The sequence below is a fragment of the Panthera pardus genome, unplaced genomic scaffold, assembly GCF_024362965.1.
Source record: "Panthera pardus isolate Hobbes unplaced genomic scaffold, ASM2436296v1 HiC_scaffold_21, whole genome shotgun sequence".
Classification (NCBI taxonomy): Eukaryota; Metazoa; Chordata; class Mammalia; order Carnivora; family Felidae; genus Panthera; species Panthera pardus.
In genome coordinates this window covers 35,767,351-35,789,214 of record NW_026526777.1, presented here as the reverse complement: position 1 = coordinate 35,789,214, position 21,864 = coordinate 35,767,351, and the positions used below count along the sequence as shown (strand labels likewise).

The following is a 21,864-nucleotide window of genomic DNA, read 5'->3' as shown; positions in this document are numbered from 1 at the left end:
CCACCCAGGCGCCCCCAGACCAGGTTTTAAATTTAGCTCCTTTAAAAAAAAAATCGATTTATTTATTTATTTATCAAATGTTTATTTATTCATTTTTGAGAGAGACTGGGGGCAGGGGAGAGGCAGAGACAGAGGGAGAGAGAGCATTCCAAGCAGGATCCACACTGTCAGTGCAAAGCCGGATGTGGGGCTTGATCTCAGCAACCATGAGATCAGGACCTGAGCCATAATCAAGAGTCAGACGCTTAACTGATTGAGCCACCTAGGCACCCCCAAAATTCGATTTATTTAAATCAAAGAACAAAAGAAACAAACAACAAAGCCCTCAAAACAGGTCACCCAACTTCTTTAGGACTGCCTTCTGGTTTAGCAATTTTACAGTGTGATGGCTTTTTTTCCCCAGAGAAAACTCTGATAAAAGTATGGTCTATATAGAAGCAGGTAAAGATGAGTAGAAAGAGAGAGAGAAATGAAATGAGAGTGGGTGTCAGAAGGTATCACAGTCTTTGAGAGAGACTATGCTGGAGTTAGAATTTTACTTTTTAGGCCTCAGCCTACCATTTAAAGAAGCAAACTACTGACTCTAGATTTCTGGAATTCATCTTAAATGTCTTCATTTATTCTGCAGTTCCTCCTAAATGAATTAATTTACTGATTTTGACATGTCAAAAGTTCCTCCATGATGGCCATTGTCATTCTAACTCAGTTTTTGTCCTTTATCAAAGTAAGCACAAGAGTTAGGATCACAGGGCGGCTTTATAAGGGAAGTAGGAGTTCTTCCAAGAGGAGGTTGCAATTTTGATGTAGAAGAACCCAAGAAAGACAGAAGAGGCTGTTTAGTACGAGTGTGTGCTTGGGTGCCCTTTCTAAGCAAAGGTTAGGAAAGGGCCATGCAGTCAATGACCTGACAATGTTTGACCCTGGAATACAGACTAAAAAATGACCTTCTTTCACATGTTGACCAGACAGAGAGTACTCTCATGAACGTTTTGTAGGGGACCCAAAGCTAAGTTTGGCCAATTGCCTTTTCCTGAATTGGGCATCCGTCTAATGGATCTGCAACTGTTATCCCTTAGGCCAGCTTGGACTGGATTGGCGGCTTATTGAACCATTCCCTATGACACACTCCCTTATACCTATATTAGAAATAGGTGTTCCAGAACAAAACAAAAACAGTTTCATAAGACAAGACTTTATAATATAGACAAACAAAAGCAAAGGGAAAGTGAGCAGCAGGGGAATAAGCAGTTTAATGACAAAAATAGTTATCAAATGGTATATCTCCCAAACCGAAGGTCTAATAACCTTATACAAAGGCCTAGGTATAATAATTTACTAGCATGTACACCTGTAAACTAAAATATTGAATTACTTTGTACAAACACTGAGGTCTAATGATTTTATACAAAGACCTACTTGGTTATAAATCATATAGGTGGTGAGAAGTCAGTGAAACCACTGGAGTTCAGATTGTCATTGGAACTGACTTAACTGGCAGCAGATAGAAGGACAGATAGAGTTTGGACACAATGAACCCAGTAAGCTCATGTGTTGCCTTCTGGGAAACAAGAAAGTTAGAGATTGGCGTACTTTCCCAGACTTAAGTGGGCTGACATCACCTATAGAAGCATATTTACTTGTTGACTGCCTGGCATTCTGAAATGTATTTATGGGGTGAGTCACTTACTGATTGGTTGACCCTCAGAAGTTAGGGACTATCACTGACTGGTTAGCTTTGTAAAAGTGTGTTAACTGAGGTGAGTTATCATTCATTGAGCCAATGGATTTATTTATTTATTTATTTATTTTTAAACTGTTTTTATTTTATTTTTTTAAATTTTTTTTTAACGTTTATTTATTTTTGAGACACAGAGAGACAGAACATGAATGGGGAGGGTCAGAGAGAGAGGGAGACACAGAATGTGAAACAGGCTCCAGGCTCTGAGCAGTCAGCACAGAGCCCAACACGGGGCTTGAACTCACAGACCGCGAGATCATGACCTGAGCCGAAGTCGGACGCTTAACCGACTGAGCCACCCAGGCGCCCCGAGCCAATGGATTTAAAACTGATTATGGATACTGTAATTATAGGAACAATCAAACTTGTCCTAAGAATGTGGCAATTAAAAAAAAAAAACTAATGTTTATTTTTGAGAGAGAGAGAGAGAGACAGAGCGTAGCGGGCAAGGAGTAGAGAGAGAGGGAGACACAGAATCTGAAGCAGGCTCCATCCAGGCTCAAAGCTGTCAGCAGAGAGCCCAATGTGGGGCTTGAACTCACGGACTGCGAGATCATGACCTGAGCGGAAGTCGGATGCTTAACCGCCTGAGCCATCCAGGTGCCCTGTAACTTTTTTTTTTTTTTTTTTGAAGTTTATTCATTTATTTTGAGAGACAGAGCAGGGAGGGTGAGAAAGGAGAGAAAATCCCAAGCAGGCTCTGTGCTGTCAGTGCAGCGCCTGACGCAGGGCTCAAACTCACTAACCCACTAACCCTGAGATCATGACCTGAGCCGAAACCAAGAGTCAGACGCTTAACTAATTGAGCTGCTCAGGTGCCCCTGTGGCAACTTTTTAATATTCTCACAGTTGATAGCAACTATTTGTTTTCACTAGAACAAGTGTAAGTTGAAATTTGATACAACACAAAATTACATATTTACTTATATTAATAGATCGGAGTTTTGTGGTGTTTTGTAAAGAGCAACGTGACTAATAAGTGTTTCACTATGACGAAGTTTGAGAACCATTAGATACAACCACTAGATTAGGGTGTTTCCTAAGAGGCAAAAGTATTAGTTAGATAACTTAATTAGGAAATAGTTTATTTTTTGAATTAAATTCATTATTTTTAATATTCATCCAGCAAGAAGGAAAATATTTGGCAACATGCTGAGAGGAAGAACACAGACACTGGAAACATAGAGAGGGTGTGTGTGTTGGGACCTCAAAGGTCATAAGACTAATCTCCCTCCAAGTTCAGAAATCTCCTTTCCAATTTATACCACCCCTCACAGATGATTTCCAATCTCTGCTTGCATGCTTTAAGTAATGAGGCACTTACTACACATCACAAAGAAACTCATATTTTGAATTATTCTGATTTCTTAATGACCTAAGATCTGCTTCCTTGTACTTCTATCTGATAATTCCAGCATTTTCAAGCCACATCAAATAAATCTATTTTACTGACTTTATTGGGTCAATATGGAAGCACTTCAGATATTTGGAGGCAATTGTTATGCAACACTAGTGTATTGTAACTCTAGTGGTCTATTCAATTGTTCTGTAGGTGACAGGGTTTCTGGATTCTTATATGCCCAAGTCACTCTGATCTTAGCACGTTTTTGTTTGTCACGGTGTCTCTTGAAATATAACAACTTTCATTGGCTGAAAGCTTACTGTATGCCAGGTAGTGCTATAAGCACTTTACATGCATTATCTCATTTAATTAGCAAAATTATCCCACAAGGAAGCCACAGTTTTATAGATGGGGAAGGAACTTAACTAACCTGAAGCGGGGAATTTATGAGTAACTTTTTCAAGGTCTTAGAGCTAGCAAACGAAGGAGTCAGAATGCAAACCTAAGCGTATCCAGGCAATCTTATTTAACTTCTTTGGTTTCCTGCCTGCCAGATTATAAGGTAAAACAAAACCTCCTCCTCATCCCTTTTGCTTGACATTCCACTTCTACTACTAAGATGCTAGGTTTTTTAGCAGGCCCTTGTTGGCTTATATTGAGCTGGCAATTAGTGAAACACCTAGGTCTTTTTCACATGATCTGCTGCTAGAATAAACCTTTATAATTCTGTGGCCATGAAACTGGGTTTTTGGAACTAATTCTGTACTCTTTCTTCTTCCCTGTTCAGTTTCAATTGGTTAGCTTCAGTGCATGGTACTAACCTGTTGAGCCGTTTTGAATCCTGACTCCACTGTCTCAGCTCTGCATCAGCAATAGAATTGATACCTTCTGTCACTTCTCTTAGGTTGATGATAAAATTGCCAATCAGGATAGGGCCAAGGACCATTTTTGTCCCTGTGTTGGGAGAGAGACTTATATTTGACCATAGTCTTTCAAGATCACCTCAAAACCTTGACTCTGAAACTATTAAGCAAACCCTTTTTCCTTCCTTTACTTTAACCTGGGGTTACTCAACCTTAGCCCTATTGACATTTTGGATTAGAGAATTCTTTGTAGTGGGCAGGGGGACCTGTGTATTATAAGATGTTTAGCAGCATTCCTGGCTTCCTTAGATGCTAGTAGTAATGCCCTTCCTCCCCTACCAGACAACCAGAAATGTCTCCAGACATTTTCAAATGTCTTCTGGGTGGGAGTGGGAGTGGGGGAAACAGAACAAAATTGCTACTTGTTCTTTTGAGTATCAGTGCTCTAACTTCATGAATTGATTACTTGAGCAATCAAGTATTTATTAAGAACCTATTATTTGCCCAGGACTTGATACTTTCAACAAACACTAAAGAGGAAGAGGAAGATAAGGACCTTGATCGTGAGAAGATTATACTTTTTCCCTGGAGGAAGAGAACTCAGATGGGTGTTAACCAGCCTTTTCTCTTTCTAACCTGGAGCTTCTCACTATGATTTGAGTTGATAAAGAGGAAGGTTTGGTAAAGCTAGAAATCCAATTAGCCATTCTTGGCTTGCTTTCTCTTTTCCTACCAGCTGGGAAGCTGGTGCTTCTTTCCTCTCTCTTTCTTTTATTAAAATACAGTTAGAAGAGGGGTGCCTGGATGGCTCCTTCCGTTAAGCATCTGACTGCAGCTCAGGTCATGATCTCATGGTTCCTGAGTTCAAGCCCCACGTCAGGCTCTGTGCTGACAGCTCAGAGCCTGGAGCCTGCTTCGGATTCTGTGTCTCCCTCTCTCTCTCTGCCCCTCCCCTGCTTGCGCTCTGTCTCTCTCTCAAAAATAAAATCAATATTAAAAAATATATACAGTTAAAAGAAAGGTATCAGTCATAGGAGGCTCTGGTCCGGTGTGAGGTGGCAAATAGTCTTTCTGCCCTAGAACTAATCTGTATCTGCTGTTAGTGTGCTGTAGCTCAGAAGTTGATTTATCTTTTTTTTTTTTTTTTAAGAAAGACAGACTGCCACGTGCAACGCCTCATTTGGATGTGTCTGGAGTCTTGGAAGCTTGAGAGTACCCTACGTTCTCCTACAAATGGACCTCGAGAGCTTGTTTGGAGGTTCTAGCAGGGGAACGCAGCTACTCGTATACCCTTGACAGAAGAACGGTCCTCCTCTATCGGGGAAGGTCGTCCTCTTCGACCGAGCGAGCTCACAGCTTCAGGAGGGATGCACATGGAGCAGTGAGGGAGGAAGGGGACACCCGCCTAGCCAGCCAGATCAGCCGAATCAACCCTGGCGATCAATCGGGGGACAGATGTCACGGCCAGATCGCCCTCACATCTGAGAAGTTGATTTATCTTCTGATCTTAAAATGCTAAGTCTGATGCAAGGTATAAAAGTTTCTCTCCTGCCACCCCTAACATGAAACAAAAACAAATCTTCAGCATACTTACAAGCGTGTAATATGAACATCAGGGTCCCTAACAGTGAAGCAAACGCTGACTTGGCTTCAGGGAGCTGCTCTTCCCACAGTGCTCCTGCCCCTTCACCAGCATGCTCACCCTCCTTGCTATCTCTCCACCCCAGGGAAACATGGTCAAGGAATCAGATACTGAGATATAGTATAAAAAGATTTTTATTTCAAAATGCAAAATGGTGGTCACCTTAATAATAATAATATAAAAAGCATTTCCCCTCCTTCCACCCTAGTGCAAAATGGTAGATGCACTCAGATAGCTCAAAGATACATAGTTTTGTATGTGTCTTCCTGCAGTGCTGCACAGCAGCAAAACTCAATCCCAAACTCCTTTTGGTGGATCCGTGTGGTAGTTCAGTTCTAGAAGTCAGTGGCTTCTCAGATGTAAGTCCAAACAGCACAGGACTCCTGCTCTCTCCCACTTGGGCCTGACCCTACGCGCGCTCTCTTCTCACGCTCAGGCTATCTGTCCCCTCCCTCTGCCGGCTCCCAGGGGTCCTAGGAGGCGTGCAGCCGGTTGGAGAGCGCCCGGCTGCAGAGGACGGCCTCCTGCTGCTTGCCTTTCTCTAGCGGGGCCTGGGTCTCCGGGACCTTCCGTTCCCGGGCGGCCTGCAGCTCGGCCACCGCTGCCTCCCTGTCCCGCAGGCGGCTGGCGGCGGTGAAGGGGCTGCACACAGTCTCCACCAGGCCGATCACCACGCCGAAGAAGGCCAGCACGCTGCCCAGCACGTACAGCTTCACCAGCTTCCGATTGGGCTTCTGGGCCATCATCTCCCTGGCCAGCGGGATCAGCTCCTGCACCGTTTCCATCTCGGGGGCGGGGATGACCTGCGGGAGGAGCGGCGCAGGAAAGGGGCCCGTTCAGCCACGGAAGGATGGCCACGGCCTTCCCGAGCACCCTTCTCTCGGGCGTCCCGCAGGAAGGGGGACCCGCCCCGGACCCCGCCCAACCGCGCTCTGCCCCGCGGGGCTCACCTTGGAGGCGCAGCGCGAGCGGGAGGCAGCGCGAGCGGGGGGCGGCGGCGCGGCGGCGGTCAGCGCGTCCGGGGTCCGGCCGGCCTCTGCGCTCTCCTCCTCTTCGGCAGCCGCGGCTCTTCCAGGTGGAGACTCCGCAGCTGGCACCTTGGCAGCGTCCCGGGGCCGCTTATATCTTTCCTCCGAGACCCGCCTATCGGTCTCCCAGGGCCCCGGGCCAGCGCAGTTCTTGCCAGAGGAAGGAGGGGTGAGGAAGGGGAAGGGGCGGGGCGGGGGAGGGGAGGGACCGGGAAGGGCCCAGGGGAGGCGGCCGCGAGCAGTGCACCTCCAGGCGGTGTGAGCTGAGAGTCCCGGGCAGGGGAGACCGAGGCGGGGGTGCGGGGTGGGGTGCGGCCGCAAAGCAGGAGGTCCCACTCCGGGTCCGCACAAGGGTGAGGACCCGGCACCCTGGGTATCGTGTACAGTTCCGACGTGACTCCTCCTTAAGAAGTGTGGGTGGGTGCGCAGCTTCCCTTGTCTGGGGCGACCCTAGAGGGACCCCTATGAGGACATGGGTTGGAGGCGGGGGAGGTTCTACCTAACCGGAAAATCTTTAGTTTTTATTCCTAAGGGGTGTCATCTTCCCACAGGCGTGGGGATCGGAGGGGAGAAGGCAAGGGATCGTGGTTAAGGAACAGAACAGGTCTCCAGGCTTTGTGTGTGCTTGTGTTTCTTTCCGGCCTGACTGGTTTTATTCACAGGTGCTTGCATTGCTACGGTAACTTGATAGATAACTATTTATCGAGGGTATCCTTTAATTGCAGGTGTATGTGTGATACGTCTCTGTGCTTGCCTCTGTTGGTGTATGTACTTCTGTGTCAGGGAACTACCATTAAATCCAATGATCCCCACTCCTACTTGAGAAGTGCAGTTTGGGGGCTTGGGGGGACCTGAAGATGGAAAAGGGCTGTTGGTAAATTTCCTCTGCGGGTCTGGAATGCAGTTAGTTTATGCTCTCAATAATTATTTGCCACTTCCCTGGGTCTGGGGGTGCCATACCACAGAGCCAGTTCAGCTTATGGAAACAGGGGCGGAAGGGTGAGAATAGAGGGTTTGGGTAAGATTTAAAGAGACAATTCTTGGAGGGCTCCCGGCTGGCTCAGTTCAGGAGAGCACGTGACTCTTGACCTCAGGGTCATGAGTTTAAACCTGGCTTTAGGAATAGACATTACTTAAGTAAGACTTAAAAAGAGAGAGCATTCTTGGAAGCAAGTGTGAGGAGAGTAAGATACATTTTGGCCTGGGTGAAAACATCGTCACCTTGGGATAGGGTGTAAGGATAAAACTTTGGTTATCCACTTATCCGAGTTAGCTAGCAAGAGGGGAAAAGCAGAGGCAATTGGGCCAAAGGGCTGCAAGCAGTGAAGGGAGAGGGCAGGAGGAGGAGGGGGAAATCAGACTGGCCAGAAAATTGTAAAGGTCAGTGATGCAATCTTGCAACAGTTTGTCATAGGCTGAGTGCTGTGAGGAGGGACTGGGTAAAGGGTGGCTTCAGAGATCAAGTGTTTGAGTCCTTGCAAATTTTAACAGTAATCTTTTTTTGGGGGGGGGTGGTGCTGAGGTAGTTTCCCAATTTGGTTAAAAAAGGCAACAATAATAACTGCCCTATGCCGTGGCTATTAGTATTTCAGGTAATAAGATCTATATATGCTTGCAAATTGGGCAAGGTTACTTAAATAGCTTTTGTAAAATTCTACATTTTAGTCTGTACCCAAGCAGTCAAGGTGACGTGGGGCCCAACAGGGGTTATTCCTAGACGGTGGTGTCCTGGTGCTTATTGTTCTTTTAATGTTGTCAGACGGGAAATTTGCGCAACAAGGGACCAATTTGAGATTAATATCAATTTTGGCATTTTCTGTGAATCTTCCTTACAATTTTGGAGAAGTCTCCAATACCTGGCAGAAATGATACATGAGCTTTCTCAAGATTTGTGAGTGTTCCAAACATTGTGGCCTCTGGAAGAGTGTACGATGTGTACCTTAATATCAGAGCTTTCACCTGGTTTCTTCTCTGAAAGTGAGTCAGCCCAGCTTTGGACCCAAAACTCTGAAATTGACTCAATGGTAAGCATTTCCGGTATTTCTGTAAATCATAGACGAAAACCGCATGTCTTCCAAGGTCAGCAGACTGTAATTTACCTACAGTTCCCCTTTCTTGTGATTTGCTGTGGCAGAATACATCAGCATCTCAGATAAGTTCCTCTCTTCCCCTCTTTGATAATCTGACTTTGACCCCCAGACCCCACCAGCTTGCTGGCCAGACGGAGACAGACACAGCAGCAGGAGGTATGGATTGGAGTTGCCAGTGCATTTGGTGCTTCTGGTTTAGGTGATAGCTGGGGCTGAGTGGGAGATGGTGGGAACCGAAGGCTGAGGAATCCAGGGCTACCTCATGTTTAGGAATTTCTGATAGCTCCTCTGTCTAGTGGAGCAAGAGAACCCAACTTCTAGGGTAGCAGGTTAGGTAGGGCTTGAGAAACTAAGCATGTGCTTTGTGCTGATGTCACTTTAGAGATGTAAAGCCTTGTGTTGCAACACACAGGTCAGACACAGGTTATAGCTCTGAAGGCCGGACCAGCTACAGGGTCATCAACCATTTCAGTGTGCCTAGGGCTGAGGGGTTTCCCTGAGTGCAAGAATTAACAGGGCTGAGAGTGGGACAGCTCTGGGTAAACTGGGATAGTTGGTCACCCTACCCTGGTGTCTATCCTAACATTTAATTCTGCCATTACTAGGAAGGTAGGAAAGGCTAGTTTAAAGTGTGTTTGTTTTCGGGGGGCCTGGGTGGCTCAGTTGGTTAAGCGTCTGTCTCCTGATCTCAGCTCTGGTCATGATCTCATGTTCGCGAGCCCCACGTAGCACTCTGTGCTGATGGCATGGAGCCTGCTTGAGATTCTGTCTTTCCTTGTCTCTCCCCCTCCCCCACTCATTCTCTCTCTCTCTCTCTCTCTCTCTCTCTTTCTCTCTGTCTCTCCCTCTCTCAAATAAATAAAACTAAAAAAATTGTGTTTACAGGGGTGCCTGGGTGACTCAGTAGTCGGTTAAGCATCCGACTTCGGGTCAGGTCATGATCTCATGGTTCATGGGTTCAAGCCCCGTGTCAGGCTCTGCGCTGACAGCTCAGAGCCTGGAGCCTGCTTTGGATTCTGTGTGTGTCTCTCTCTGTGTGTCCCTCCCCCTCTTGCACTGCATCTCTCTCAAAAATAAATAAATGTTACAAAAAATTTTTTAAAAATTTTGTTTATTTTGCTTTCCAAATCCCTTTCTCCCAAACATTAAAATACTCAAAGCCATCTGCAGAGGAAACAGTCACAAAGGTACAACAGGTAGTCTTAGGGATAAGTACAGAGGTGGGATAGAGCTGTCCCAACAACTGTGCTTTGGGGATTGAAGGAACAGGAGACCGAGGCCTTTTGGATGATTGGTTGTATATGAACTTCAATGATTAGTATTATTATTTTGTTACCAGCTCCTTGCTGCCTAAAGTCACTGCTCACCCCTGGTATTCCAGGAGGCAGGAGGGAGAAGATCATCCATCATAGAAGATAGGATAAAATCATTTGTAAATCTTACACTCAGTCCTTAGAGTTACTTTCATCTCATGTATGCTAGTTGGAGAGGTTTCTCATCTCTCAAATATCAACGGGTGATTTTTATTTTATTTTTTATTTATTATTATTTATTATTTTATTTTATTTTTATTTCTATATGATTTTTAAATTTATACATGCTTTTAGTTTAGTTTATTTATTTTTAAAAGTTTATTTGTTTATGTTGAGAGAGTGAGTGGGGGAGGAGCAGAGGGAGACAGGGAGAGGCAGAGAATCCCAAGCAGCCTCTGCACTGGCCCCAATGAAGGGTTTGAACTCACAAACCTTGAGATCATGACCTGAGTCCAAGTCAAATACTTAACCAATGGAGCAACCCAGGTGCCCCTTAACGGATGATTTTTAAACCTACACTCTAACCTTTATCTTCCTCTGGTTTTGTAGATTAGAGTTCTAGAGGCTAGACATTTCTGTGTGAATCTCCTGCTTTTATCAAAAACTTAACACACTTTAAACAAGACTCCCGATATTCTCTGTACTCTTACAAATGAAGTCACCTCAGTATCCTTGTGGCTAGCAGTGCATCTCCATTTTACCCATTCTCTGGGCCTGAGATACTGTGGCATTTTCTTAGAGAGGCTTCTTTCCTGACGGCTCTATCCCACCATTCCCTACTTAGTGTCCTATTTATTTTCTTCATAGCATTTAGTACCTGACTTTATATTGATGAACTGTTGGTTTGCTTTTGTGTTGTCTTCCATGTTAAGCTTCAGTGAGGGCTGGGACTTTGTTTTGCTTTTCACTGTGTCCCTAGAACCTTGTATGATTGTTGACATATAGTAGGTTCTTAATAGGTAACTATGGGATTAATTAATGTCTTCTCCGTTGGATTGGCAAGGGAGGGACTATGTTTATTAAGTTTGCATGCAGTCAGATGTTTAGTGGATGCTCAAAGAAGCATTTAGGGTATTTTTTCTTTTCTTTTTTTTTTTTTTTTTTGGTAGGCTCTATGCACATCATGGGGCTTGAACTCACAACCCCTTGATCAAGAGTTGCAAACTCTACCTACTGAACCAACCAGTAGGCACCCCACTGTTTTTGGGTTTTGACAGTTTTCTTTTCTCCTTGTCCTTCTTCTCCTTCTCCTTCTTCTCCTTCTTCTTCTTTGCCTTTCGTCTTCTCCTCTGTAATCCATTTCTAACACTACCACCAAATAAATCTTCCTAAAATTAGATTTTTATTCTTAATGCCTGTTTAAATCCCAGATCATTTCTCATTGCCTACATGAACCTGGATTCTGCATATTGGATTTACTTGATCAGTATTCCTGGAATCTGATACTTCTATGATCTGCCCTTCCCTACTCATCTAACATTATATTCCATTCTCTAACAAGAACCCTTTGCTCCACAGATGGGTTTCTCATAGCCCGAGTCCATTCTCATTGTGGTTGCCTCACTTTTGCTCATAATCTTCCTACCTGAAATGCGGTTGTCTTTCTCCTCTGTCTTCCTTCCTTCAGTTCATGTACTCGGAGAAGCCACCAGCACACCCTGATCTCTCTTTTCTGTGAATTTCAGCTGCCTTTGTGGCTCATTCTGCACGGGTTGGCACTGCATTGTGTACTGTTCTCTACAGCTCTCTCATTGTTCCCTGTGGGCTTGCCCTGTCTCTGTGGAAGACCAGCTCTTTGTACCTTTCATGGTGCTAATGTATAATAGGGGCTTAATCAATACTAGTTAGATTGACCTGAAAGTCAGTATTGAGACAGAGATTACAAAATGATCAGACTCTCTTGGGATGTCATTTTAGGCACAGTAGCTTGTCCTTGGCTCAGAGCCTTGGGGTCAAAATTGCCCAAGACCTGGCAACTTGGCTTAGTTCCTTCCACTCTGTCTTCCTCACCTTTCACTTCCACTCCCAACATAGTGTCTGACATTGCAGGGATTGGCTTATTCTGGGGCACTCCTCCAGCCTGCTCCTGGGGCCTCAGGGTCTTGGCAAATCAACACTGATGAGCAGACCCTTGGTAGACATTTTGCTTTAGTCCCTCATGGCCTCTGGCCAAGCAGAGTCACTATCTGCTGGACCATGCAGGATGTGCTGGGAGCAACACCCTACTGCCCACATACCATGTCTGAATCGCACTGCTCTACTTTGTAAGGTTGAATCAGCGCAGGGAATTTTTCTCAAGCTCAAATCCCAGCTAGACTTAACAGAATAGGGTTCTGGAGTCAAACAGACTTGGGTTCATTCAAGACCTGTTTTCTCTTACCAGGGTCTGACCTTGGACAAGTGACCTAACTTCTCTAGTCTCCATTTCCTCATCTGTAAAGTGGGGTTGATGATAACACCTATGAAATGAGATGTGGTAAAGACTGGATGAGCTAGAGAACTGGAAAAGGGTTAGCAGTCTGGCACAAATGAAGCAATCAATACATGTCATTGATTCGGTCATTACTCTGTTGTCTTTGCCCCCTGCTTGTGTCAGCAATTCTTGTAGTCCTTTATCCTAGCCCAGGTCATTCACATTCTCTAGGTGACATATAGTCAGCAATTAGATCCAAAAACACTTGTTGAAGGGGCCCCTGGGTGGCTCAGTTGGTTAAGTGTCTGACTATTTGGTTTGAGGCGCCTGGATGGCTCATTCCGTTAAGCATCTGACTTAGGCTCAGGTCATGATCTTGTGGTTCATGAGTTCAAGCTCCACGTGGGTCTCTGGGCTGACAGCTCAGAGCCTGGAGCCTGCTTTGGATTCTGTGTCTCCCTCTCTCTCTCTCTGCCCCCCCCCCCCCCAAAAATAAATTAACATCTGGGGAAAAAAAACCCAAAAACATTTGTTGAAGCCAGCCATGTATCCGTTACTGTGTTAAGTATAGTTATAGAAAGCAAAATACAACATTGTTTAAAAAAAATATATTTGAGAGAGAGAGCAAAGGGGAGGGGCAGAGAAAGAGGGAGAGAGTGTGGAGCCTGATGCTGGGCTCGATCTCACGATCATGACCGAGCTGATATTAAGAGTCAAGACACTTAACCAACTGAGCCACCCAGGTGCCCCAGAATACAACATTGCTTTTGCCCTCATGAAGCTCATAGTCAAGTAGAGGACTCAGACATTAAATAAATTATTACAATATCCTAGGATAAGCACAATAATAGAAATATACACCAGGGAAACAAATAGAGTAGAATGGGTACTATATTGATTCAGTTTGGGGAGGAAGTTGTCAAAGAAGGCCCAGGAGTGGATGATGCCTGAGCAGCTGAAGGAATTAAAGGATGGATGATGTTCATCAGTGACTGGGAGTGGGGGCTCAGTGTTGGGGGAGGACTGGAATGAAAGAGGGCTGCATATAGAAAGGGTAGGATGTACGAAAATACATTTCAGGGTCCAAGAGAAGTTAAGCAAAATTGGTATCAGAACATAAAGGATGAGTTTTGGGAAATGGCAGGAAATGAGGAGGAAGTAGTAGGCACAGAAACCATAATGAACAATTATGCATATGGTCACCTACATATGTGATGTCTAGTAACTAATGACCACTCCCATCTTCTAGAAATACATTCTTCTTGGCTTCCATGTCATATTCTTCTAATTTTCCTCCTATTTTATTCTGGACACTCTTTAGTTCTTTTTCTCACTTTTGCCTTTTATACAACCTTTATACGACCTCTTTTTCTCACTTTTGCACTTCTCAGGACTCAGTCTTGGAACCTCTTTTTAAACTCTACACATTCTCTTCAGGTGATTTAGTTTACTTGCAAGGCTTCCATTATTGCTCTGTAAAGATGATGTATACATCTGAGCCCTAGACCTCTGTATCTTCCTGCCTAGTCTACATCTTGACTTGGATATCTTGCAGGTATCGAACTTTTCATATCTGAAGCCAAAGTTGATACTTTCACCTCCCAAACTTGCACCACCATCTTTCCTGGTCAAGGCTTCACAATCTATCTGGTAGCCCAGGTTGTAAGCCTGGGAGTCATCCTTTTCTCCTCTCTCTCTGTCACCTCTCATACATGATCATCAAGACTTGTTATTCTGGGGCACCTGGGTGGCTCAGTCATTAAGCATCTGACTTCAGCTCAGGTCATGATCTCATGAGTTCACTTGGTGAGTTCGAGTTTCACATCAGGTGAGCACAAGCCCCACTTTGGGTAAGCACAAGCCTGATTTCGGGTGAGCTCCAGCCCCACTTTGGGTAAAAACATGAGCCTTCAGCCCTGGGTGGGCCCCACTTCTCTATCTCTCTGTCTCTCTCTTTCTCTCCACACCCTCCCTCCCTCTCTCTCCCTGCCCCTTGCTCACTTGCCCCCCCTAAAAAAAAAAGAGTTATCATTCTGCCTCTTAAATACCTCTTGACTTTTTTTTCTATCCCCCTTGCCACCCACCCTCCTAGTCTAAACCCTCATCATCTTACCTGCACTATTGCTGTGGCCTCATAACTGGTCTCTCTGCATTGGGTCTTGACCTATCCAATCCAGTCTAAACCAGTCCAGTCCAATCCAATCCAATCCAATCCAATCCAATCCAATCCAGTGTAATCTAAAAAAAAAAAAAAAAAAAAAAGCAAACTTATCATGTCATTCTTCTTTTTAGAACCCTTCGATGGCTCCCCATCTTGCCCTTTGCATAATGCCCTGGATTCTTAGCATGGTGTATAAGTTCACTCATGACTTTGTCCTTGCCTTTTTTTCCAGTTTCATTGTATATCCCTCAACCCTTACTTTCTAGGTGCCAGCCCCACTGATCTGTTCCTTCATAACTTCAGATCCTTCCTCGTGTTGTTCTCTCCACCTGTAATACTCTCCTCATTTCCCTTGATCTGGTGAACATTTACTCACCCTTCAAGTGTCACTGTCCTCTCACTGTCTCAGAGAAGCCTTCCCTGCTGCTCGGATGAGGGAAGCACCCTGTGCTGCACGGTTCCCACAGCCATTTCACTTTTCTTCTCATGACTGTTGTCTGTTTCTATTGCAAGACTGTCAGCTCTATGAAGGTGGCAACTATCTCTGTCTTGTTCAGTACACTGTTCTCAGGGCTAGCACAATGCGAAGTCCACTGAGTTATTTAATCATAGCTATCAATTTATCTTATATTGAATTGGTTATCCTGCTGGCGGTCAGAGAAATTGATGGATTTCAGACAGCAGCACAGTTCAACAAGGTTGGCATTTTAAGTAGATCACTATTGGAGTGAAGAATACATGAGTGGAGCAAGATGAGAGGCAGCGAGTGGGATATTTTTAGAGTAATTCAGGTAGTCATGGACTAGGCTGAGATAAAGGTAATGCGGATAGAGGGAGACAGATTTGAGTGATGCATTGTAGGTAAAGCTGGAAGACTTAGTGCTGTAGAAGAGAAAAGGAGTTAGAGGTGACTCCCAGGTTTGGAGAGAAAAGAAAGAAGAACACGTTTGAGGAGGAAGAGAATGAGTTCCATTTTGGTTATAATGAGTTTGGGCTGTTTGTGAGATATGCAAGCAAAGATGGTCATTAAGTGGTTGTATATGAATCATGAATCTGGAGCTCTGGAAAGAGATTGGGTTGGGAGTTGAAGATTTGAGAGGTTTCAGTGAGTTGAGAGTGGCTGAGATCTTGGAAATGGGGAAATACCCCATGAGAGAACAGGGACAAGAGAGAAAGGATGGGAATATGGGGACTGTGGAAATATTGTTTGCCTTGGGCTAGGGGTGAAGCAGAGCAATAGGTCTTATTCCTAAATCAGCTTGTGGAGTAGTTGTTCTAAGAGTATGTATCACCAAATCTGATTTTATCCCTTCACATCCAGACTCTAGACCAGGAGCCCTCTTGGAATAAAGGACTCATTTCTTTATTTCTTTATTATTTTTTTAAATTAAAATTCAAGTTAGTTAATACACAATGTAGTCTTTGCTTCAGGAGTAGAACCCAGTGATTCATCACTTACATATGACACCCAGTGCTCATCCCGAAAATTCCCTCCTTAATGCCCATCAACCATTTAACCCATCCCCCCCACCCACCACCCCTCCAGCAACCTTCAGTTATTCTCTGTATTTAAGAGTCTCTTGTGGTTTGCCTCCCTCATTGTTTTTATCTTATTTTTCCTTCTCTTCCCTTATGTTCATCTGTTGAGTTTCTCAAATTCCACATGTGAATGAAATCATATGATATCTGTCTTTCTCTGACTGACTTGTTTTGCTTAGCATAATACCCTCCAGTTCCATCCACGTTGTTGCAAATGGCAAGATTTCCTTCTTTTTCATCGCCGACTAGTACTGGTAGAATCACATCTTCTTTATCCATTCGTCAGTCAGTCAATGGACAGGTCTGTCAGAGTGGCTAAAATTAGCAATTCAGGAAACAACAGATGTTGGCAATGATGCGGAGAAAGGGGAACACTTTTGCACTATTGGTGGGATTGCAAACTGGTACAGACACTCTGGAAAACAATATGGAGGTTTTTCAAAAAATTAAAACTAGAACTACCGTATGACTTAGCAAAGGACTCGTTTCTAATGTGGTAGACAGAATTTTAAGATGGCCCCTGATGTACAAGCCCTTTAAAACCCCCAGCATTTGTGAATAGGATGGGATAGTGCCCCCATGATTAAGTTATATTATTGGACAGCTGATTTAATAAAATTAAAAATTCTGGTGCACCTGAGTGGCTCAGTTGGTTAAGTGTCCAAATCTTGATCTCAGCTTTGGTCTTGATCTCAGGGTTGTGAGTTCATGCCCATGTTGGGCCCTACGCTGGGCATGAAGCCTACTTAAAAAAAAAATCAGTTCATCAGTCACCTGAATTGCATTTCAAGCATTCAACAACCACAAGTAGCTAGTGGCTACCATGTCAGACAGCACAGGTATAGAACATTTCCATCATTGCAGAAAGGTCTATAGACGCAGAGCACTGGGTCTCAATCTATGGAACGGTAGGAAATCATCTGGGAAGTGGTTCTCAATCCTGGCTACAGATGCTGCCTGAATTCTTTGTTCCTCTTTATAACTAAAATTGTTTATTAACAGTTGTCTACAATCACTATATCTATTTCTTCATCAACCATTCACTCTTTTGCCCATGTCCATCTGGCTTCCATTACCACCACCCCACCAAAATCCAATGGGATATTTATTGAATGAACTGGGGTTTATCATTCAACAGATAATAACTATTTCTTCCTTTTAGAAACACCTTTTCTCTTTGCTTCAGGGACACTGCACTCTCCTTTTCTTCATTGTTCCACCTTAGTTTCTTCTTCCCAGATTTCCTTCATTACATCTTTCTTTTCTATCAGTCAGTGGTTCTTAATCTTGAACATGCATTAGAATCACTGGGGAGCTTTTAACATTTCTGAAGACCAGGCTAGATCAATTAAATAAAAAATCTTGCCAAGTAGGACCCAAAGATCAGTAATGTTTAAAGGTCTAAAGGTGATTCCAATGTGCAGCCAAGGTTATGAATTACTCTCTTAATGCTGGGGGTTTTCCAATGTCCTCCCATGATTCCTCTTCTCCATCTATAGTATTTCCCTAGGTCAGTGGTTCTCAGCCCTGGCTCCACTTTAGAATCATCCTGGGAGTTTTTAAAAGCCATCATTGCCTGGGAGGTCCCCAAGGTGGATCCACCTTAATTCCTGTGGGTGATTCTAGTATCTCCTATGGCTTAAACAAGACTTTAGAGGTCCTAAGCCCTGAAAAGATTGAGCTTTCCACCCTGCCCATGAAAAATAATAGCATTAAATTTTAAAATGTATATTGGGGGTTTACATACAGCCTTATAATTTTGCCCAAGATATTTACTTCCATATCTTAAAAAAATTTTTAAATATAAAAATTTGTAAAAACAATGTTGGTACCTCTACTTTGCTGGCACCTTAAATACACATTTAACCTCCCTTTGGAAGTCCAGTCCTAAATCTCATCCCAAAGGTCGCCTCCTTGGAGAGACTACTCTTATCCATCCTTTCTAAAGTGGCACTCCCAATATCCTGAGATCCATATCTACTATATCATCCCATTAAAATAGTATTTCACAAAAATGTTGAAATTTGTAATTGTCAGATTTAGTCTTTGGTTTACTTGTTTATTGTTTACCTCTTGTCTGTCTTTTTTGCTGCTATCTTGTTTGTCCTCATCTAGCACAATGCCTGGTACAAAATAAGTGTTCAATAAATATGAACAGAATGAATGAATGAATGAATGAATGAATGAATGCTGATGTATGGCATGTAGCTGTGAGTAGATTGATACCAAGGCATGTAGGCCACCTTGGGTTGTTACCCATAAAAGGCTGTCTTCATGGGGTGGGATGGGAGAAGTGAGTTCATGAAAAGGGAGGACCCTGACTGGTTACACGGAGGGAGGCCCTTGGCTCCAGTAACCTGGTCAAGGCTTAGAGCAGTAGGAACATGCCATGACGTTGGGTGAATTCTGGGGCTGATGAAAACTAGTATTTATTTTTAGGTTGTAGTTTCCCTGTGTCACTTCCAAATTTTCAGTACAATTTCGTAAACTCAGCAGCTATGTGTTTTGTTCTTTGGGGAATGGAGGAAGGATTGTGTCTTTGGGTTTGAGGTCAAAATAGGCCAGAGAGATGGTTAAAAGAAAGCTGTGAGTATTTGAGGACAAACGGCAACTAGAATCAACTTGTATTATCTGCTAGCATTTCCCTAGAACTGTCAGCATTAAGGTTTTTTTGATAGTAGAAGAAAGGGTGATTTGGATGGCTAAAGAAGTTGAGATCACTCTGGTTACGTAATTAATAAATTATTTGGTAATTGTGCATTTAGCATCTGTGTCCCATGAGACAGTAGTCTCCCTCCAGACAGTGATTCTGTCTGACTTATTTACTACTGGTCACTGGGTGCCTTGCTTGGTGGATGCTCAGTAAATATTTGTTTTGTGAATGAATGGTTCTGGATGTTTTTGTGTTTCTGGGTCAAAAGTCAGAAGAGTCTGCTGACATGTGATGAGGAGAGCCGGAAGAAAAGCCCAGGCTCTGAGGATGAGGAGCCGATAGAAGCTGGGGGTGGAGGGGTGTTATGTACACAGTCTGATTTGCTGGGAGGGTTCACATCCAATTCCAGGCCGCCAGGACAGCTGGAGGGATAACAGGACACTGTTGGCCCCAGTTAATGAACTTCGAGAGACAACTATTCTGAGACCCTGTTGGGTTGTGGGAAGGGGTTTTTTAGTGTCTTAGGCTTGGTGCTCATCGGCCCAGGGTTGGAATGGGCCTACAAGTACCAATGGAATACATTATCTTTGGCAGCACAAGGACAGGTAGGGACTGACAGACCTTAGGCTACATATGTTCCCTGATTCTCTGAGAGTAACAAAGAATTCTTAAAACATGTTGAGGAGTTCTTGTGTCCTAAGAACCTCTCTCCACTTGTGCCCTTTCCTCCCTTGGACCCACATTTATTCCTTTCATTGCCTCTGACTATTCTAAAAGCTGGGTCTTATATGCCTTGAGTGGCCTGGGTCCATAGCCTGAGCACAGAAGTATTTCAGTTCCCCAAACCAAAAATACTGCCATTTTGATTCCTGGCCTTTCTCTCCCCAAGTACCAACCATGGTAGATGGAATAGGAGGCCTAACTTTGAGAACCTGTTGATCAGCAGATTGGCTCATCATGAATTTTCTCGGGTTCTAGTTCTTAGGAGAAAAAATATTTACTTTTCTCTCTATGTTGTCCTGAAAGGGAATTATGTGGCAATATTCATGACAGCATATTTTTCAACACTTTTTGTTAGGTTTTCCCTTGCCCTATGGATCCATACTAATAAATCAATATCTGTTTTTGAGCACCTACTATGTACAAACACTGGGCTACGCACTCATTAGGGGATAAAAAGAATGGCCAAGGGTCATTCCTGTCCTCAAAGAGTTTACAATCAAGGTTTGGGGACAAATCACAAAATAACTAAAATTTGAATAAGTGTTTAATATGTAAATTTGGTGTAGAAGGGATTTACAAACAGAACAGTGCTGATTGTTGCTTGAATTGTATAAGTAAGGTCTGCTGCTGGGACTTGGGAAGGATTTACAAAGAATAGCTGAGAAGTCATCACTGATCCAGGAACCTGATCCAACTCTTGGATTTAGAATTTATCCAAGTACACAAGAGATGGAGATGGCCAGGCAGACAGGCAGAGCTGAATGAATTGAGCCTAAATATGGTCAAGGGAATGAAATGGCTGGATCAGAGCACTTGTGTGAAGGTTGCTGTTTGAGATAAGGTCAAATGTGCAGCTTTTTCAGCAGCACCTGAGAGTCTGGCTGTGGACTTGGTATTTTAATCTGGAGATGATGGAAAGCGTACAGGTCAAAGTGCATACCAAATCCAGCTCAGCAAATGGAGCGCTAGCCGAGTGCTAATAAGATGAAATGTACACTGGAAAAAGTGCAAAAGCATGTGTGTGTGTCTATGTGTGTACATGTATGTGCATATACCTCTGAAGAAGGGCAAAAGTTCAAGGTGTAGGCCATGGTTTTAACAGTATTTGATTTGAGACAAGATAGAGATGTTAATGTGTCTATAAGCTCAATATGGGTCCTTGGTGTGATTTGGCTGGGAAGAGCCTCCTGTACTTCAGGCTCCAACAGCAGGAGTAGAGTTGCCAGAACAAAAGTTGTACTGGAATGCTGTTTTCTTTCCCTAGGTCCTTGAAGACAACTGCTTTGATAAGATGTCTAATATTCACACAGGAGCTTCGCGAGCTCTTCCCTGGGGGAGAGTCTTAGTCTCATGTGTTATTCCATTCAGGTTTTTCTAGGACTCAGAGCCAACTTCACTTTCTCGAACCATCGCACATCTTCATGCAGAGTTTACTGAGCCACCTGACGTGACATGTTCAAAACTTGTCTGGGAGAAGAAGTATCGATGTACGACCAGGTGAGCAAGCATTTGTCTGAGACAAAAGAGTGTTCTCTGAGACATAGAATTTCTGGGGCTAAAACAAGGAGAATCCTGGAAAACTGCAGTGGTTAGTCACCCTACAACATACCAGAATCTTTTCCTTGAAGATTCGCCCCCAACCCCCGTGATTTTTCTCTCAGAAACTAGAGCAACCTGCCTGTCTCATAGATATTTATCCTCTGTCTACATCTTGTGGAGATCTCATGGGCTATGTTTCTAAGGTTTTCCAAGGGGATACCACTTGTGATGCTTTAGGTTTTGCAAATCTAAAATATTCACCAGGCCATTTTTTCCTATCACTTTCCTTGAGATGTTGTATTCCACAAACTATTCCATGTGACGTTTCCTTTTTGTCAAAAACAGATTCCCTTCATCTTGGGAGGACCAGATAGGCAATGGAAAGAATATGGATTTTTGGAAACTCAAAGATACGCTGATGGATTCTGGTTTCACCATATACTAGTTGTGGTAGACAGTGCTATTTGTTCACCACGCTGTATTGCATTTTCCTTTTCTGGGCACAGAGGAAGATCACTTGGGCGCCCTCTGAGCAGTTCTGGCTAATAAGTTGTAAGCCAAATGACGGTGTCACTTTAGAGCTGAAGCATGGAATATGGGAGAACTTCTCCACACTCCTCTATCCTTGCTGTCATGATCATTAAGGACATGTGTCCTTGTTGGTGTAGCTACAAGATGGCAGAAGTCCCTGAATGGCTATAGAACAGAGGACCTCTCCCCTCACCATTGTCTCCCATTTTACTTTGTACGAACAACAAATAAATGTTTGTTGTGTTATGCTGGTGAGGTTTTGTGGTTAGTTTATTACTGCAGCATAACC

The 21,864-nt window shown here is 43.8% G+C and overlaps 2 protein-coding genes across 2 annotated transcripts; one reads left to right on the top strand and one right to left on the bottom strand.

Moving 5' to 3' along the window:
* Nucleotides 1–682: 682 nt before the first annotated feature.
* Nucleotides 683–21,823, top strand: LOC109255160 (uncharacterized). Its single transcript, XM_053909489.1, has 5 exons — nucleotides 683–724; nucleotides 5,858–5,944; nucleotides 6,063–6,782; nucleotides 20,874–21,002; nucleotides 21,390–21,823. The coding sequence occupies exons 1-4, from the start codon at nucleotides 683–685 to the stop codon at nucleotides 20,940–20,942; spliced, it is 918 nt and encodes a 305-aa protein (XP_053765464.1). The 3' UTR covers nucleotides 20,943–21,002; nucleotides 21,390–21,823.
* G0S2 (G0/G1 switch 2) lies at nucleotides 5,702–6,370 on the bottom strand. Its single transcript, XM_053909125.1, has one exon. The coding sequence runs from the start codon at nucleotides 6,368–6,370 to the stop codon at nucleotides 6,059–6,061; it is 312 nt and encodes a 103-aa protein (XP_053765100.1). The 3' UTR covers nucleotides 5,702–6,058.
* Nucleotides 21,824–21,864: the final 41 nt, after the last annotated feature.

What these genes read in the sequence shown, in the direction of transcription:
- LOC109255160 (XM_053909489.1), top strand. Translation starts at nt 683, where the DNA reads ATGGCCATTGTCATTCTAACTCAGTTTTTGTCCTTTATCAAA. An exon ending in AGTTTTTGTCCTTTATCAAA is followed by an intron (nt 725 to 5,857) that starts GTAAGCACAAGA and finishes GTCTTCCTGCAG; the next exon opens with TGCTGCACAGCAGCAAAACT. An exon ending in TCTTGCCAGAGGAAGGAGGG is followed by an intron (nt 6,783 to 20,873) that starts GTGAGGAAGGGG and finishes TATTCCATTCAG; the next exon opens with GTTTTTCTAGGACTCAGAGC.
- G0S2 (XM_053909125.1), bottom strand. Translation starts at nt 6,370, where the DNA reads ATGGAAACGGTGCAGGAGCTGATCCCGCTGGCCAGGGAGATGATGGCC.